Raw genomic sequence first — 21,087 nt, 5'->3', positions numbered from 1 at the left:
GTGACAGGAGAGTCCATATTCTATTTTAAATAAATTTAAATAAATAAATTACTTGACACATGACTGCAGTCCCTACAATAAAAGCTACATTGTAACTGAAATATCACCCTATCAAGCAAGCACAGTCTAACTTTAAAAACTTTCCCTCCCTGCAAATATATTTAAATTTATGTGTTTTACCATATACCTAAACAAACACATTGGCCTGTTACCCTGAACACAGAAATTAGGAATTTCTAGAAGCAAAATCAGAGATTTTTTCACTACCTGTAATGCCTTCTTCATTTCTGCCCTGCAAACTCCTGGTCATTTCTCAGCTTTCAAATGCCCCTTCTTTTGTGGAGCTTTGTATGGTTTGGAAGAATGGCTAACACATTCTGTAGGCCTGTATTTTCCTCTATGAAGCCTTCATTCCTCTGTATTGTACGTGTATGTTGCCATCTTTGTCTCTCTACTAAACTATCAACTCTCGAGGGCAAGAACCCTGCATTTCCCAGTGCCCAGTACTTAACATTTCACCTGACTGGTTGCTGATGCTCAGTAAGCACATGTTAACTCCTTATGCCATTCAGTGTAAGAGGATTCTTCTCCCAGAGAGAATCCTAAAGAACAAGCTCAACACGTGGCAGTACTTAACATTCACCAACACTGTCTCCTGGAGGCAATTCTTAGGTATCAGGAAAAGCCTTCTAAAGTGTGTTTAATTTAAAAGCACACACAGGTTCTCTGCCAGATTTGTTTTCAATTATGTTTTGTTCAATCTTTCAACAATTTATATTGACTGCTGAGCACTAAGGAAACAGCACTTTTTAGAATTTGGAGTAAAGAGATACATTTTTCAAAAAGCTGAATTAAGAAAAAGTCAGCAGCTGCTGAACTAACTCATAGTGTAATAAATTGGACTCTCACTGAACTTTTATTCTACTACAGGCTATGCTATGGTTTCCTTTTGTTAGGTGGGGAGAAGGTTTTATCAGAACAAAACAAAATTTATGATTAATGAAGACTTTTAGTCTACTTAAATTATTTCTTTAAATAGTTCTAAAGCCTCCACTTAAAAATTATTAGCATTTTTCACAATGGGATAAGTTCTCAATACAGATATACTCCTTTTATGTACCTATGGAAGTGGGCCTAAAAGCCCTTCTTTTAAGTTTCTATTAATACTTCATGAAGGATAAAGCAGTATCATTTCATACAATAAATTAACTTGGTAAGTTATCTCTTACTGGGACTCTTGTCTTCCTATCAAACTAGTTTGGAAAATGGTGAGGTGTCCCTTTCACCCAGAATCAAGGAGAGGTCCCTTTCCCTGAGATCTAAGCTTGGGCATCCCTGGGACTCTTAGCTGCTTTCTTTTCTAAAGCCAAGTTTAGAATGTAAGTTAGGATTGCTACTGGTCACATGCAGACTAAGTCTTAACTGGCTGTATGGATTAAGTACAGCAATGTTCTAATTTCACCACCAGTTACTTAGTAAATTAAGCCAATTCTCACTGCTTAAAAAAACCTCATCCTGAGTTCATTTAGTGTCCAATCTAATACCAACAGCTATCCTTACTGGGCAGTCAAACACCACTAAGTTTTAATTTGCTGAATTAAGAACTTAGATACTAAAGGAAAAAAAGACCACTTTCCCAAAGTGAAATTAATATACAAGAGTCAAAATTGTATGAATTCAGCTGGTTAAAAAATAATAAGGTTATTATTTCTTTACAGATGTTTAATACACAGAAATTGGAGCTTTCCCAAAATAAGATGTATTTGTCATAGTAGAATCCACGTACCTACTCAAGGTTTAATTATGGATTTACATACAATGGATTTTTCCCCCTAAAAATGAGAGGCACATCTCAAAATATTCCTGACCTTCTACCAAGAGTAAAACAGAGATTTCTAGCAATGCATACTATTTTTAGTTAATGATAGAACATTCCCAAGGGAGAAAATGTTTAGAATTTGGACCAAATCATCACTGAAAATGGTGTTATTTTGTTGTTGTTAAAAAGCTACTGAACACACACCAGCATCAGAATTCAGCCATTTACACTCTGATTTGTTTAGAGCAGGGTTAGCAGCAAGGCACCAAAGATGCTTTTAGAGAAAGTAAGTCATAAGTAACGAGAGATCTGCTCCTAGAATTACAAATTACTTTGCTTCCCTTCAAAGGGAATGCAGAAAGCGTGGAAGGACTCACCACACTGTCAGTCTGTGATATAGGCTGTTTGGAGGAATCCAAAGCAAAGACAGTATACTCAGAGAGAAAAGCAGGCTCTGCTATCATCCCGGCTAGTAGCTGTCTCATTCAGTGTAATAAGCAAAGGTGTAAAAATAAAACAAATAATGAAAAACATATTACAACGGCATGTTGCAAAGTGTTCTCACTGGGCAGCATGCACCACACTGTAATGGCCTGTACCATGCCACCACTGCCACCATCACTCTATTCACAGAAATAAGAAGTTGCCGGGAAAGGTCAGGAATGGAGGTGAGGTGAGCAGTTTCAGATCTCAATACACCACTTTAAACAACTTGCTTCTTCGCATACAAATGATATATACACAACAGGCAGGCACCACAACTCACAGCATGTCTAGCAATTTGGTGTAAGAGCTTAAGCCAATAATTCATAGTGAAGAACACAAGCTTTAGGATGACATTTATACTAGGCCGTTTCTTTTTAAACACTCAAGAAGACAGTATGAAAATTAAGGAGTGAGGAAAAAACACATAAAAATTTAAATAATTATTTATTTGTACTTACATACAAAAGAGTTTTCTCCAATATGAACATAAGAAACTTGAAACTGGAATTTACAGTTACTCTCAAGGATAAGTTTTATTATACTAGTTCTTTCAATATATATTCTCTTCTGTGCTTCAGTTTTCTTTCAGTAACTGTACATTACACAACAAAATACTAACAATTATGAATCAGACGTAAAAAATTACAATTAAGACAAACTTTGATGGTGGAGGTTGGTTACACAAATATACATGTGATGAAACTCTCCATAGAAACATGCACACATGCATATGCACACACAGGATGAATGCATGTTGGACTGGTGAGATATGAATAAGTTCTGCAGCTATCTCAGGGTCTATGACATCAGCCTTATTTTAATAGTGCATTACAAATATATAAAATGCTACCTTTAGGAGAAACTGCATAAAGGACATACAGGGCCTCCTTAAAAAAATTTTTGTAACCTCCTGTAAACCTATGAATATTGGGGAAAAAAACCCTCTAAAAAATGAATCTTTTGAAGCATTAACTTACCAGTTAATGTATGCTATTTTATCATGTAATACATAGTATATGATCTAAAAAAGAGCATATAAGAAAATAAATGTCTGCAAAAGTTTAAGAACTTCACACTTTTCATTTCAGTACTGTAGAGTTATGGATATTGACCAGAGCCTTTATTAACTCTTCAGGTGGTCCGACAGAAGAGACCATCTTACAGATAGCCCAAACATTTTTTTCAGTCTTTTTTTTTTTGGATTATGTTAATAACTGGTATTCTTTGGGTAGATTCAAGAATTGACTTTATACTAAATTCTAAAACATAATATTAATAGTATATTAAAATATACTAGGTGCACATAATGTAGGTGGGTCAGGGGAAGGCAGTATAGCACAGAGAAGACAAGTAGTGACTCTATAGCATCTCACTACACTGATGGACAGTGACTGTAATGGGATGTGGGGGGAGACTTGATAATATGGGTGAATGTTGTAACCATAATGTTGCTCATGTGAAACCTTCATAAGATTGTACATCAATGATACTTTAATTTAAAAAATGTATATATATGCTAGGTGCCCATTTGGCTCCAGGGAGTCATCCTATCCAAGTTCCCACTCTTGCTGAAAATCTTACTCCCCAGGGAACTCAGAAAGTTCATCCTTCAAAATGGCTATTACTTTAAGTTAAAGGCTATATAAATTCACTCTTCTTAGGCTTCTAAAATTAATTTTTGAAATGAAGTCACTCTGGCCCACAAAGGAAATAATTTGTAATTTTAAAGTTCGCAGTATATTTGAAATTTTAAGAGAAAAAGCACAAAAGCTTATGCCCAGTATACAAAAACATGTTGACCAAGCATTTCAAAAAGAAGGTCTGTGAACAGCATATACTTCCCCCTTCAGCCCAAGTAAAAGCAAAGGGTATCAAAATTAGTTCCCCTGGAGCTACCTCAAAGCCTAAGGACAATGAGCCCTCCTCCCCAGTCGCCCCAGTAGTCATTTACTTCTTATGACTGTGAAAGTCTCATAGACATCAGTTCTCCAATTCTTTCCATAAATTCTGTCTCAGCTCCGTCTCTCTCAAACTCTGTTCAAATTCTAATCCAAATCTGCTAAGAATATAATTTACCTCTTCTGAGTGGTCCCTCACTGAGGCCACCGGTTGAATTAACACTGACTGAAGTTTTGTGTATCTGAACATTCACAAAGACTTCCTTAATCTCCAATCAGATGTGCGCTGAAAGCTTTTAATCTATCCTCCAGGTCTCTTCCTTTTTTTTTTCTTAATCTCGATCTCTCTGTGTTTTTGGTGGGATTACGCTGTACTCTTTTTGAATTCCCTAGTTTTTCCATGAACTGGTACCAGTCTGAGTTTTATTCTGATTTGTTTTTATATCATTTCTTTTTCATTTCCAGGATTTCTAATGAGCTTTTTCATATCTACGTAGGCTAGTTTTGTTTTAGCCGGTTTTCCCCCACAATTTTCTGTTCTTTTTAACATAATGATCACCTCATTTACCTTACCAAAGATACTTTTCCAGACTGTTCTATTATTTTAATTTCATCTGGAGAAATTTACATGCCAATTCCTGTTCCTACTGGCTGCCTTCTTAGCATTTGTTTTAGAATTTTGATTTACCAGCTCACTTTAAAGAAGGTATTATCTTTGTTCTTCCTTCTGTGCTCCTGTGCTCATCCCTCTTTATCAAGTCAATTTAATTCCCTGGACCCCAGTTTGATGGCAATACAGAGGTTATCACAGACTCAGTCACTAAGCCAACATGAGGTTTCACTCAGTTCTTGGTCACAGGGCCTCTGTAGGGCCAACAGCTTCTCATAACAGGGCACAGAGAGCTCTCGGCAACAGTTAGCAAAAGCTTTTTTCAACCTCCTTTCAGCAGTACTGGGAACCCCACTTTAGCCCCTGGCTTGTCGCACTAAGTCTGGCAGCAAAGAACCTCTCCATCCTTCTCAACCTGAGTTCAAAGAGAAAATTAAGTCCTAATGCCTGCCCTAAGGCATCCACTAGCTTCCTCTGTACCTAGTGAATAAATATATTTCCTATGAATGAATGTATCTCCTATTAGGGGACGAACCCTAAAAAATGTACCTTAGTGAAAATGTAAGTCTCTGTCTTGAAGAGAGAGGTGGTCCTGTTTCTATCTTCCCAGACACTGTTAAATACAGCTGTTAACAGCAACCCTTAATATTTTGGGTCAATTAAACTCATTTCATTCTTATTTGCAATAATGTATACCTTAAGAAGTACCTATAATATATACTGTGCAGAAGATACATGCAGAAGATACAATAATAAATTTGTCTACAGCAGCACCAGGTAAGAAAATATGCAGTACAACAGACTATGAGAAATCACTTGCACCAAATTAAAAGACCGCAACTTAAGACTTTATTTTGTCTTTATGGATATTTCAACTACATATTAAGTCTTTCAACAAAAAAGATAGCAACAAAGCACAAAGTATCTAACTCTCCCTTGTCCTAATCACTACTGAAAACACCAAAGGTATATAAAGGTGGGGGGGAAAATGTACACAGGCCAGGAAACCAGGAAAGTAGTAATACAGATTCAAGGCATTTTTGCCAAGTCTCAGGGCAACTGAGCCTTGATAAAAAATAAGCCATCAAAGATCAGCTGACCCTCCAATTCTGAAAATGTATGACACACTCAACAAAAAAGAGGGACCAAAAGTTCGTTCTTCAAAAAGATCAACAAATACTTAGCTTGAAAGACAGAAAAAATAAAATACAAAGAGAGAAAACTCATATTACTAATAACAGGAATGAAAGAGGGGAAATTACTATTGCACTTACAGAAATAAAAAGGATTAAAAGATAATACTATGAATAATTGTATGCCAACAAATGAGATAACTTGAATGACACAAATTCCTAGAAAGACACAAATTACCAAAACTGACTCAGTTAGAAACAGAAAATCTCAATAGAGATATAAAAATTAAAAATATTGAATTACTAATCAAAACACTTCCCACAAAGGAAAGCTCAGAATGAGAAGGCTTCATTGGTAAATTATACCAACACCTGAATAATTCTAATCTTCACAAACTCTTCCCAAAAAGAGGAGGACACTTCCCAACTAATTTTATGAGGCAAATATTATCCTGATACCAAAATCAGTCATTTCAAAAAAAGAAAACCACTGACCAGCATCTCTTATGACTATAGAAAGAAAAATCCTCAACTAGCAAATCAGATCCAGGAACATAAGATTATACACCATGAACAAGTGGGATTTATCCCAGGAATGCAAGGTTAGTTTAACATCCAAAAGCAATTAATATACCATTATCAAGAGGATACAGGGCAAAACCACATGTCCATCTCAATAGACACAAAGCAAGCATTGCATAGAATTCAACACTGCTTCAAAACAATACTCAAGAAACTAGGAAGGGAAGCGAACTTCCTCAGCATGATAAAGATGGTCCTATGCACACCCAAAACTAACATGATATTTAATGACAGGAAGATTGAAGGTTTCCCCCTAAAATCAGGAATGAGATAAGTACATATGCTCCCTCCACTTCTTTTCAACATCGTACTGGAGATTCTAGCCAGGGCAATTAGGCAAGAAAATGTAATAAAAGGCAGCCACATTAAGGGAAGATGTAAAACAATCTCTATCTGCAGATGACATGATCTTGATCTTGTAAATGTGAAATACTAGATGATACACTAAGTAACTTTTAGAATCTAATAAGTGAGTTCAGCAAGGTTGTGGAACACAAGATCAATTTACAAAAAAACAATTTTATTTCTATACAGTGGCAATGAGAAAACAGAAAATGAAACAGAAAACAAGTTACTGTTAAGATCAAAAAGAATAAAATACTTGAATCTAAATTTGACAAAAGTCATACAAAACTTTTATTCTGAAAACTATGCAACATTGTTGAAAGAAAGCAAAGGAAACCTAAATAGATGGAGGAGAGATGAAGAGGATGGGGAGAAAAAGACAGAAGGCTTCCCAATTAATTAAATCCAACAAAGATGGCACAAAAATAAAGTATAAACCACTCTCCTTATGAATAGAATTGGGAGAAATTTAAATAAAATATCTACCAGAGTGTGAGTGAGGCATGATGCACTCTGACCAGCACCGCTAATTTAAGGAGTGAAGTGAATGACTGGTTTATTATTAGGAAGGGTAGTAATGTAATTAAAGTCCTATCATATATATATATATATATACACACACACACAAACACACACATATATGAATTGAATAGCTGCCAAAGACAATTTGACAGATAACATCTTTTACTTTCATTAACTGACAGAAGGCATATAGGTTATAATCTAACACCTAATAAAGCAAAAGCATATCAGCTTTGGAGGCCAGTCCATTAGGGGCAAAATTAGTTCCAAACTTAGGAAGAAACATTTTTCCCCAATTACTTTGAAAATATTTCTTAGTGTTCCTAAAGAACAATACCATTAAGCTGTTGAAGCCCTGAAACATAGAATAAACTTCTAAAATATACTTAAGAATGATCAAAAGCTGAGATTGTCAGTAATCCCTATTAGGGATGACCACGTACAACAGTGCGAGCCGACAAAGACAAAGGCAGCACTTGCTTCTGCAAGGTGTCTCAGATCAAGGAGAATAAAAAACAAAAGTGACATCTTTCTTAAAGTTTAGGAAAGCTTCAAATCCAAAGCAGCCTGATGTTTCACTATTTCTTCCCCTGCAATGTCACAATTAATACAAAATTAAGTGTCCATGATGCTCAAGAGTTGGTAAGTACAAAAAGCCTATATTTTGTATAATAACAAACTTCTGTATGTGATTCATAAATTGCGAGTATCTTCATACTTCTGAATTCACTTGCTCCTCACAAGAATCCTGTGAGTGGACAGTCATTCGTGAGCAATTGTAAAGATGGGAAGTTGAGGCTCTGAGAAGCTAAAGGAAGCTGCCTGAAGTCACTCAGCAAGTAAGGGATGGAATCCCAGGACACTTCCACCAGCACAGGCAGGCTGTCTGCACGCAGGGAAGCAAACACGTGTATGGTGTGTATGAACAGCCATCCATCTACTAGTCCATCCATTAGCTAGAACTGTTTATTTCTATGCATAATTTGTTAGCAAAAAAACCCCAAAAGGATTATAAGAAAATAACCTGATTTCTGGAATTTGACTTAAAAAAACAAGAAAATCTGGAACAGATGGGTCCCTAGGATAAGAACAGATATGCCTACTATAGCCCCTAATCTATGAGAAAGCATCTCTGAAAGACAGCAAATTAAGGAGCAGGATAGGAGCTATCAGTTCTTCAAAAGTTCAGCAAGCAAAGGGACAGAGAAAGAACATCCCTAGGACCCTAATCCACAAAAGGGTTTGTCTGTTTCCCTCACCTAGTGCAGGGACCCAAGCAGAGTAAGAGAACAGGCCCTCCTGTCTTCCATGGCTGCTCCGAGTGACAACTTTATCAGCACCTCTTGTACGCAAGGCGCCATGCTAAGAGATTTTCATGCTGTCTAACTGGTAATTCCAACAACTCCACAAGGAAGTATTACTCTTATTTTACAACTGAGAAAACTTGAGTCATTGAAAATTTAACTTTCAAAGATCCTTTAGCTAGCAGGTAGCAAAGTCAGGATATAAATCCAGGTTGATCCAGATGACTCCAACACTGGGAATGTACTAAATGTGACCTAATTATTTAAATTGGTAAAGGTTATGTTATCATTATGTTATATATCTGGTGATCATCAGAGCAGGGCAGAAGGGAGGTGGACACAGTGGTTTCACCTGCCCTAGTTAGCCCTTTACATGACCCCATCCTCTACATTACTCTCAACCACACAGCTCTAGAGCGGCAAAAAAGATTCATCCCCAGCAACAAAAAGAGAGGGAAACTATGCTGAATATAATGAGGTCACAACTAGGGTCACCAGGAGAACATGCTGTGGTCAGCTGGACAGATATGCCATTCGAGCAAGTGAAAGAGGGCTAGAGTGCCAGAGATCTGCAGACCTCAGGGTCAGTGCTAATCCAGAATGCTCTCCTGTGCATTCAATGTCTATGATCATATAGATGATATTTTATACCCCTATAAGGAAGCCTGAGGCACTGCAACCAAACACATATTTATTTAGATTTAGATATACTATTTAGTAATTTAGATTTACATATAATATTTAAGAAAATAGACATATTAGAATTTTCAACAAGAGCTGAAAAAAAGCAAAACTTTTAATTCTCCAGGATATTAACTTAATGAAACCATTCTATTTCCCAAGCATTCTGGATAACATAGACTTCACTGTGTCTACTGGAGAGGTAGACAATATTTATATTTTGACTTAAATTTCCACATTTTGCTAAAAAGAAACATTGTAACACTGAAAAGAAAAAAATAGGATACCATCCCTGACAGGGTATCTTCCATCTTAGAATTTTAACAAAATGGAAAACCCAGAGAGTGGGGGGAATAACTAAAAAGGTTAATTCTTATGTAGTGTCCTTTTAGTCAATAACTTAATTATGAAATTAGAAAGTACTCTGTTTATTGTGAAATAATTACAAAAAAATGAATTGAGTCTTACACTGCACTTTGTGATCAAAAATACCTTTTATTAGAGTTGTCCAAAAATGCTTAAAAAGCAAGGAGATGAAATGATACTACTTTGTCTTTCAATCAGGTACATTGCTGAACCTAGACCCATGAAGGACAGGACCTTAGTACTGAAGTTTGGGAATTTGGGAAGAAATAAAAAATAACTTTTAGCTTACTTACCCTATTCTAAAAGAATGTTCAAGCCATCCCTTTTAGAAAGGATTACTTTGTTAAGATATCAGTTAATATGTTTTAAAACATCCTAGATAAAAAGAAATCTTTTTTTAAAAAAGCAGTATTAGCAATCAATGAGTTATTTTCAGGGTTTCAAGTGTACTGCATGTAAACTGACATACTATAGTAACAACCAATATACTAAATTTAAGAATGATGCCATTAACACTGCAAAAATGTGCTACTCAGCACTGCAGCTTCCATTCAATTGGCTACATGTATAAAGTAAGTTCAACAACATTAAACTTGAAATCATAGTTAATATGATACAACAAATAATACACAAGAAAATCAAATCTCAAAGAAAAGTATGCATATACTTTCATACAATTTTGTCAGATTATTAAAATACTGCACCAAGGACATAATATTTATATAATTAACTGTGAATGCAAAAACTGTTTCCACTTATTTTGCTATCAACATCTACTAAATAAAGGTTTAATTTTTTTTGTTCTAAAGTAACCTTCAAGACAATTTGGAAACACCTTTTAATTTTTTAAATTTGCATCTACCCTACGACTGAGCAACCCCATTCCTGGAACTCTGTCTTACAGAATAGCACTTTAAGTGTTAATGTACAATGTTCAGTGCAGTACTGCTTGTAATACTGAGAAGATTATAAAACTTTATTTGTAATATTAAGATTTTCTCCAAACTAATATATCGAGTCAATGCAATTGCAATCAAAATCTATATAGATTTGTTTTGTTGTCATTGTGTTGTATTTTAAGTTTTAGTGAGACTTGAATATCTGGTTGTCAAATGTACACAGAATTTATATGGAAAGGAATGAGAATAACCAAAGCATTAAAGAAGAACAAGCTGGGACTGAATGTTTGTGTCCTCTGAAATTCCTGTGCTGAAGCCCTAACCCCCAACCCCCAAGGGTTACTGATGTTATCTCGTGGCAGAGCCTCCGGCAGGTAATGAGTTAGATAAGGTCAAGAGGGTGGGGCCCTCATAAAGAGGTGTTAATACCCTTATAAAAAAAGAGACAGATGAGTGGCCCCTCCCACCTCTCCTCCTCTCCTTAGATGTACACACCAAGGAAAGGTTATGCTAGGACACAAGGAGAATACAGCTGTCTACAAAGCAGGAAGAGGGCCTTCACCAGACACTAATCAGCTGGCACACAGATGCTGGAATGCCTAGCCTTCAGAACTGTGAGAAGTGTGTGCTGTTTAAGTCACCCTGGGTAGGTAAAATTGCAGTATTTCCAGAATCTCTCGCCTGGCCTTAGTGCATCTGCATATCAATAGGTAATTACAAGGGAGTGCAAGGGCATATCTGGACTGGAGAGGTTGGGTGGGATCCATTTTTACAGCTGGGTCACGAGAGACATGGGCAAGCAGAAGTGGAGGACTGCTTGTAAGCAAAAAAATGGGTTTCTCTCACTTTATTTCTCCCTTTGACTAATTTTGGTTTCAAAGGTATTTTGCCCCAGGATTCTTACCCCCAGAGTTATACCCCATCTAGAGAATTTTGTTAGAGCAGTCCTGTGACATTGTGGGGTAAATGAAGTTTTCACCCAGTTTCCACCTGGTCTTCATAGTGGTGCGCAGATCAGGGCCTATTTGTATATCAATGGATGTTTACCACGCAGAGCCTCCCATTAGTCTGGGGTGGGGGTGAAGAGTGGTGGCGATTCTCTCCTCCCCTCCCTTCCTGATGTATAATTGGTCAGGCACCCACCAATTACCAGGGACACATCTATGGAGTTCCTCCTGGGAGGGAAGTGATGCACCAACCTCAGCCATGGGGTACGGATGCAGCAGCCTAGCTAGCAGAGCCCAGCAACAGGGAGCCCCGAGAAAGAGGGAGACAGAGATCACTACAGGAGAAGGAGACTGAGCATCAGAAATAAAAGTCCCTTTTCCAAACTCTCACCCTTGTCATCCTTCAGTCTCATTGCAGTCATAGGGAACTTGCCCTGGGTGGGGAAACCCCTTCATCGTGGCGCCACAGATATAATGAGTTATAAGAAATATGTATGTGGTTGTTCAGGTGATCAAATACATATTTCCCAGATACATTTTGTCTTCAGCCATAGTTCCTGAAAACACTTCAGAGCCTTAAAGTTGGAATGGGTGTCTTGTCATGTTAATGAGACTTTTGGACCCCACCCAAGGGCGGGGGCTGGAGGTTGAATAAGCCAGTGGCCAATGATTTAGTCAATCATGACCATCCAATGAAGCCTTCACAAAAACCCCTGAGAAGAACATATTGCTTTCCTGGATCCTGCTTTTCTGTCAGAGCTTCCACTCTTGGGGAACCAGCAGTCTTCCACATGCAACCAAGCCAGGTCCCAAGCTCCACAAGTATAGAAGCTTCTTTATTTGGGACCTTGCCCTATGTATCTCTTCATCTGTCTGTTAACTTGTATCCTTTATGGTGTCCTTTATTAAACTGGTAAACTGTGTTTTCTTGAACTCTGTGAGCCACTCTAGCAAATTAACAGAACCTAAGGGGGAGGTTCTGTTACTTCCAATCTGTAGTCTGTAGGGGCTTGCGACTCGAGTGCGGGGTATGGGACACTCTTACAGCACAGAGCCCTTCAACTGCAGAATCTGGTGTCCTCTCCAGGCAGATCGCATCAGAATTGGATCGAGTTCTTGGGCATGCTGGCAGTGGTTGATAAGTGCTGGTGTTGTACATGGGAAGACTCTCTCTCTCTCTCTCTCGCTGTCTCTCTCTCTCACACACACACACACACACACACACACACAGAGAGAGAGAGAGAGAGAGAGAGAGAGAGAGAGAGAGAGAGAGAGAGGAATTGGGTCCAGGAACCCAAAAGGAGTTGTACTGATGTGAATAAAAACACAAGTCCAAACTGCCTAACACAGGAAAGACCTGCTCTACTGAGGGCAAGATTTAATATGAAACTATGGTTATTAAGATACTGTGGTACTGGATGAAAGACAAAGCAAACAATGGAACAGAATAGAGAGCCCAGAAAAAAATCCATCCAAATATGGATATTTAATTTCTGAAAAAAGGTAGCTCAGTGGAACACTGTGGAAAGAATGGGACAATTGGATAGCCTTGAGGGAAAGAGGTGAAACTCTACCAATGTCACACTGCATTATCAACTACACTTCAGAAAAAAGAAAGAAGAAAAATATCATTTCCAAATGGAGTATAGATGCAAATGTAAAATGTAAAACAAGATAAGACAGAAAAACACTGTCAGGGTAAGAAAATAATTATTTAATGATAAACAAAAAACACTAGCCATAGAAGAAAATACTGATCATCTGGAGTACATTTAAACTAAGAACTTCTTTCTCAAAGGACACGATTTAAAGAGTAAATAAAAGACAAGCCACAGCGTGGAAAAAGATATCTGCAAGGCATTTAGCCAATAAAAAACTCCTATCCACACTATATTAAAAAAAAAACTACCATCAATAAGAAAAAGACAAACCAATAGAAAAATTAGCAAGATACTTAAAACTAAACACTTTATAAAACTATATCAAATGGCCAATTCACAGATGAGAATACTCAATCTTATCACTGAAATGCAAATTAAAACTACAATAAGAGAAAATGACATACCTGCCAAAGTGGCTGAAATAAAAAAGACTAGTGAGGACACCCAGTGCCAGCAGCTTTCAAAAACTGCTGGTGGAAAGAAAAGTTCCACAACTACTCTGTGAGAAGCAGTGAGCATTGTCTTTAATGTTTATCATTATGTATAATCTTTACATCAAAACATTACACATTATGTTAAAACTACGTATGCCCTTGGGCCCAGGAGTTCCACTCTGAAGAACAGAGCAAAATAAACACAAGGACAAGTGTGCCAAAGGAAGTGTTCAATAATGTTCACCACAGCATAATTTACCACACCAAGAGCTAGAGACAACCCAGTGTTTAACTATGATGCTCACAGTGGAGAGCACACTTAAGTGGCACTATAAAGAGCAAGGAAGCAAACACCAAAGAGTCAGCACGATGGCAATCTGTGCTGGAGGGAGACACCATTACAGTGCTGACAGTGTTCCTTCCCGTATCCTGCGTGGTGTCAATGGGGAGGTTCACTTTGTAATAATTCACTGATCTGGGCACTTATGTTTTACCCTCTTTTCTGTATCTGTGTCATACTTCACAGAAAGAAAAAAAAAAGGTTGCAAAAAATCTAATCTGAGCTATGGTATCAGCTACAAGTCACATGGAATCAGTTAAGTTACTTCAGTTTCCAATCACTAGATTTGAAACTGTAGGACTTTTCTCCACATGATACTATGTTGAATAAATTATCAAATTATTCTGAAAGACTCAAATATTAAATGCAGAATATATTATCCTCTCAAATTAAAATTCTCAAAGAAAACATACTTTACAAAAGCATAACTACTATTTGCAAAAAAAATTTATGTAACTAACAAAACTAATACCTAGGAATTAAATAATTGACCTGTCAAAATAACTTCCCACTCTGTTATCCACAGCAACCTTACACTGTAGATTATAAGCTTCTTGTGAGTTTACTAAAGAAGAAATTACAAACTTACCTCTCTGTTAAGTGTACTTTCATCAAATTGCTCCGAAAATGAAGATGACCTGCTCCTGATTGCTGTTGGCGTTGAAGAACTGGAGGAAGCCTAGATTAAAAAATTATTGCACAAATCAGAAAAACAACATTGGCCAGGCACTACTTCCAGGGTAGTCCTCTCTCAGAGCAAGCCCAGAGAACCTGAAGAGACGAGCCAACATGTGAAAAACAGAAAAGGGAAACTACAACATAACCAACCAGAAGCCAAGGCTGCCTACTGGATTGTCACCAACCAGTACTGTGATTTCAGGTGAATTAACTTTTTGAGGGCTATGTGTCCTCATGTATAAAATAAGGTTGTGATGGTAATATAAGGCAGTAATATTAGGGGAAACTAAAACCAGGTGAGGAGTATATGAAAATCGTGTATACTATTGTAGCTCCAGAGAGAAAGAGGTGTTCCTGGCCCTGAGGTAAATAAACCAGTCAAGGGAAAGAGTAGGCTGGGATAAAATACACCTTTTTTTATTAAGGTATCATTGATATACACTCTTATGAAGGTTTCACATGAAAAAGTGTGGTTACTACATTCACCCATATTATCAAGTCCCCCCTGTATACCCCATTGCAGTCACTGTCCATCAGCATAGTAAGATGCCACAGTCACTACTTGTCTTCTCTGTGCTACACTGTCTTCCCCATGATCCCCCCCATACCATGTGTACTAATCATAATACCCCTCAGTCCCCTTCTCCCTCCCTCCCCACCTGCCCTCCCACACCCCTTCCCTTTGGTAACCGCTAGTCCCTCTTGGAGCTTGTGAGTCTGTTGCTGTTTCATTCCTTCAGTTTGGCTTCGTTGTTACACTCCACAAATGAGGGAAATCATTTGGCACTTGTCTTTCTCTGCCTGGCTTATTTCACTGAGCATAATATCCTCTAGCTCCATCCGTGTTGTTGCAAATGGTAGGATTTGTTTTCTTCTTATGGCTGAATAATATTCCATTGTGTATAGGCACATCTTCTTTATCCATTCATCTACTGATGGACACTTAGATTGCTTCCATATCTTGGCTATTGTAAACAGTGCTGCAATAAACATAGGGGTGCATATGTCTTTTTGTATCTGAGAACTTGTTTTCTTTGGGTAAATTCCTAGGAATGGAATTCCTGGGTCAAATGGTATTTCTATCTTTAGTTTTTTGAGGAACCTCTATACTGCTTTCCACAATGGAGTCTTTTTGATGCTGGCCATCCTAACTGCTGTGGGGTGGTATCTCACTGTGGTTTTAATTTGCATTTCCCTGATAATTAGTGATATGGAGCATCTTTTCATGTGCCTGTTGGCCATCTGAATTTCTTCTTTGGAGAAGTGTCTGTTCATATCCTCCTCCCATTTTTTAGTTGGGTTATTTGCTTTTTGGGTGTTGAGGCATGTAAGTTCTTCATGTTTTGGATGTTAACCCCTTGTTGGATCTGTCATTTACAAATATGTTCTCCCATACTGTAGGATGCCTTTTTGTGGGAGAAAGTCTCTTTATTGCTCACAATGAGGCCCAGCTCTGTCTTCCAGCTGCCACTTCCGCTCCTTCCCTTTCTCTCTGGTCCCGCTAGCCTCTTGCTCTCCTTGTCTCTGCATCCAAGGCAGCTCTCACTTTCTCAACCCACCCCTTCTGGGAGGAACTCCTCAGGAGGGTCTCCGGGGACTGACGGGCACCAGACCCAATTAAAGACCAGGAATGGAGGGGAGGAGAGAATGGTCATCCTCTCTCCATCCCTTGCCCTAGAGGGGCGGGAAGCTGCTGTGGGAAACACCTATTGGTATGTAAATGAACTAAGGCCAGGCAGGAGATTCTGGAAATTCTGTGCTTTACCCCACAAGTATCTTGCCAACTTTCCTGTATATCATAATTATTATAAAATAAAAATTCATTTAAAAAATGAGGTTGTCAATTCAATATTTCAAGTGCCTTTCAGCTCCATATTTAAAACTATGAAATGTACAGATAAACATTGCTGTAGTCAAGGGCCCTGCTTTAAGCCCACCTTGCACACCACACTGAGATACTGAGATGCCAGTCCATTTACTCCTGTAAAGGTGTGGGTAAAACTGCAGTATTTCCAGAATCTCTAGCCTGGCCTTCGTACATCTCCATATCAATAGGTGTTTTCAAGGGCTGGAGAGAAGTCCATCTCCATATCAATAGGTAATTAACAGGGCAAGCAAGAGCATATCTGGACCAGAGAGGCTGGGTCCCTTTCCCTGCAGCCACGTCAAGACGACTGTTTGTAAGAAATAAATGGGTTTCTCTCACTTTATTTCTCCCTTTGAGTGACTTCAGTTTCAAAGCTATTTTACCCCAGGATTTCCACCCACCCCAAGCTACAAAAGGGCAACCTGATTCCTATAACCCTCAGTATAAAAACTCTCAGGAGAAACACCCCAAAATTTAAACCAGGTGTTTGCGGTCTACTCTAAGGTGAACTAAAAACAGGTCTAAAAGTTAAACAGCCAAAATGTCAAGATTCCCCCCAAAAACAAAATGGATCTGAACTCATCTACACATAAAAATATGCCTTGTCTTACCCTTTTGTAGTCTGTACAGCTCTACATAAATAAAAGGCAATTAATAAGTATTTGTTAAGTAGGTAGGTGAACTAATGAACAAGTAGAACCCTATCTGTCAAGTGGCACATACTGCTGGGCTAGGCTGGCACAGGCCATGAGGAAGACTGTATACACAGACACATGTACACACACATACACACATATATGTATTTAGTTTACAGTAAACATAACATTTCAAATCCAGATGGATGTTCAATAAATGGTGTTGGGACAAATAGCCATTCATGTGGGAAAAAAGACCCCAATCAGATCCTTACTCCATCCTTAAGCTATAGTAAAGATTTAAATGATTTTTTAAATTCAAATAGGAATGTCTATTTCTATAATCTCTGAATGGGAAAGGTATTTTTATGTCAAAAGCAGAATTCAAAAGGAACAGTTTAACTGAGAGGAGGGGAAAAACAACAAAACATGACAAAAGTTTAATAACCTTTTTTTTCCTAAACAGCTCTTAAAAATCCAAAGATCAGAATTCAGAAAGCTCAGTAACCCAGTCTTCTTTCCATCCAGGGCAGGTGACCCAAGCTCCACCAATGAACCCACCCATGAGACTGAGTCATAAGTGAGCTATGTGAGAAAACAGACGTGCCAAATCAGTTTATGTGGCAAGCAGCGCAGCAGAGCCCCATGCACGCGTGCCCGTGAGACATGCACTGGGAGGTGCAGCACTGACACTAAGCCAAGGCAGCTGCAACACCCTCAGCAGTGCATGCCCGCATCCGGCTGGGCACAGCAGCCAGGCCCAGCCTCCAGGACCCCCTGGAAATTCTGCAAACTTCCAAAAAGACTTCAATAAATTCCTTTTCTGTTTACCCGGCCAGACAGAACTCCAACACCCTAATATCTTCTAAGACAAACCAGAAAAATCAATACATGAAAGAGGAATTTAGACATAAGCAGCAGTTACCTCAAGGTAAGATATCCTTTCCCAATCAAGATAAAACAGGAACAGTAAGGCCTTAAAAATTTAAACAAGAAAATGGCTGAATGTGAAATAAAGCTGAAGCCTGATTAGTGTTTTCAATGTCTATAAAATGAATGACTAGATGTCAACACTGTGCTTAGAAAATGGCAAAGGACATACTGAGACGATGCTGCAAATGTTCACAGCACTTCAGAAAGTTGTCACTGAAGTTGAGGGAAATTCAGTAAACCCTTCCCACATCCAGAGCTGGAATTTTCAAAACATGTCAGCTTCAAAGGTAGATGCTTCCAAAGTACCACAATGAGGAAGAAGAGTTCTCTCTATATGTATCTGCTTTTAAATGGTTACATGTCAAATTTCCTTTAATAAAAGGGCCACCGAGGGCACAAAAAGTTAGGAAAGTAATTAGAAAAGTAATATTAAGCTAGAGAAAATGGCTTGTGACCAATCCTGTCTGCTGTGATTCTATCATCTCTAAGAAATCTCTAGGTTATTAATTCAGTTTTTCAAATGCCCTAGACAGTGACTATCCAATCACTTGAAAGTATACCCACGCTGTGAATGTTTTCAACTGTTGGTTTATATGAGCCCAATTAGTAACTGAGAGCCTTATCATCTCTGGTTAAACTGACAAAATCAAATGCTGGGATTTACAAAGTTGAAGAAAAAGTCCTAAAACGCCCTGCCCTCAGAAAAGTAGCACCTCCTGCAAGGCTTGGCTATGGCTTGTACATCTTCTCCTGGCATTGTAAGAGCAAGGCTCACAAGGGAATGTTTATGACTATAAAGGATGACACATGCAAAACTAACTAACTATACTTTAGCATTTCCCAAATTATGATTCCTTCAAACTAAACTTGGTCTGATTCTCATACCTTTAAGAATCTAAGCTATTTGCCAAGAAATCTGGTGGCTATATTCAGTCTCATAATTACTATTTTTATTGCCTGCCAACAGACAGTAGGCATCAATTTCAGGAGGTGGAGCCAAAATGGTGGCGTGAGTAGAGCAGCGGAAATCTCCCCCCAAAACCATATATATTTTTGAAAATACAATAAATACAACTATCCCTAAAAGAGAGACCAGAACATCCAGACCACATCCACACCTGCAAGAACCCAGAGCCTCGCAAAGGGGGTAAGAAACAAGCCCCAGCCCGGCGGGAACCGAGCGCCCTCCCCCCAGCTCCCGGCGGGAGGAGAGGAGTCGGAGCGGGGAGGGAGAGGGAGCCCAGGACTGCTAAACACCCAGACCTAGCATTCCACACTGGAATGCAGACACACAGTGCATGGGGTGCTGGATACTAGGGAAACCAGAGAGTAAAACTTGAGAGTGGGTCCCTGCAGCCGGTGCCCCTAGGACAAAGAAAAGCAAGTGCTTTTTGAAAGACTTAAAAGGGACAGGGACCCCACAGCTGGATGGAAACGTCCTGGGACACTTAACCCAGCAGCTCGGAATACCGGGGAACTCCAGGCACCCTAACCCCCTGGGCGGCAGCGCAGCTCGGAGGCCCTTCACAGAGAATAACTGCCTCCCGCCCGTTTCCCCTCCGGACACCACCGCACCATAGTGGAGCAGCAGCCTGAGGCCAGCCACGCCCACAGCAACCAGGTGGAGCTTCTTCCACAGCGGCTGGGCAAGAACCAGACACCCCGCATGCACGCAGCTGCTCAGCACAAGCCGCTAGTGGTCGCCATTCTCCCAGGAGAGGAAGGCCACAAACCAGCAAGAAAGGACATTCTCCCAGCCAACACATGCACCAGCTCCCCACAACTACCTCTATCACCATGAAAAGGCAGAAGAATTTGAAACAGACCTGACTAACCGAGACATCGTGCCCTGAGAAGGAATCTGGGGAGACAGACTTAACCAATCTCCCTGAAAAAGAATTCAAAATAAAGGTCATAACCATGCTAATGGAGCTGCAGAGAAATATGCAAGAGCTAAGGGATGAAGTCCGGAAGGAGATTACAGAAATGAAACAATCTCTGGAAGGATTTATAAGCAGAATGGATAAGATGCAAGAGGCCATTGATGGAATAGAAACCAAAGAACAGGAAGCATACAAGCTGACACAGACAGAGATAAAAGGATCAATATCCGCATTATAGGAGTACCAGAAGAGGAGAGAGAAAAAGGGATAGAAAGTGTCTTTGAAGAAATAATGGCTGAAAACTTCCCCAAACTGGGGGAGGAAATAATCATTCAGACCACAGAGGTACACAGAACTCCCAACAGAAGAGACCCAAGGAGGACAACACCAAGACACATAATAATTAAAATGGCAAAGATCAAGGACAAGGACAGAGTTTTAAAGGCAGCTAGAGAGAGGAAAAAGGTCACCTACAAAGGAAAGCCCATCAGGCTATCATCAAACTTCTCAACAGAAACCTTACAGGCCAGAAGAGAATGGCATGACATATTTAATGCAATGAAACAGAAGGGCCTTGAACCAAGAATACTGTATCCAGCATGATTATCATTTAAATATGAAGGAGGGACTAAACAATTCCCAGACAAGCAAAAGTTGAGGGAATTTGCCTCTCACAAACCACCTTTACAGAGTATTTTAGAGGGACTGCTCTAGATGGGAGCACTCCTAAGGCTAAACAGATGTCACCAGAGAAAATAAAATCACAGCAAAGAAAGCAGACCAACCAAATACTAACTAAAGGCAAAAAATAAAATCAACTACTCACAAAAGCAGTTAAAGGAAACACAAAAGAGCACAGAATAAAACAACCAACATATAAAGAATGGAGGAGGAGGAATAAGAAGGGAGAGAAATAAAGAATCACCAGACAGTGTCTATAATAGCTCAATAAGCGAGTTAAGTTAGGCAGTAAGATACTAAAGAAGCTAACCTTGAATCTTTGGTAACCACGAATCTAAAGCCTGCAGTGGCAATAAATGGACTAAGGCACCAATCAAAAGACA

The 21,087-nt window shown here is 38.9% G+C and overlaps 1 protein-coding gene across 7 annotated transcripts in view; it reads right to left on the bottom strand.

The window, feature by feature from the left end:
• Positions 1-21,087, bottom strand: part of GOLGA4 (golgin A4) — a 132,472-nt gene that overhangs the window by 98,827 nt on the left and 12,558 nt on the right. For 4 of the 7 annotated variants that reach the window (XM_073223381.1, XM_073223382.1, XM_073223383.1 and 1 more), the window contains exons 2-3: positions 14,617-14,706; positions 2,197-2,295 (exon numbers count right to left, since the gene is read on the bottom strand). The exons of 1 other annotated variant lie outside the window; for it this stretch is intronic. In XM_073223381.1, the coding sequence (XP_073079482.1) occupies positions 2,197-2,295; positions 14,617-14,706 (189 nt within the window). The remainder of the gene's footprint in view (positions 1-2,196; positions 2,296-14,616; positions 14,707-21,087) is intronic. 2 more of the 7 variants (XM_073223385.1, XM_073223386.1) reach the window with 1 other exon arrangement.

The sequence above is a fragment of the Manis javanica genome, chromosome 15 (genome assembly GCF_040802235.1).
Source record: "Manis javanica isolate MJ-LG chromosome 15, MJ_LKY, whole genome shotgun sequence".
NCBI classification, from domain to species: Eukaryota; Metazoa; Chordata; class Mammalia; order Pholidota; family Manidae; genus Manis; species Manis javanica.
Note: the sequence above shows the minus strand (reverse complement) of the source record. Positions and strands in the feature narration are given on the sequence as shown.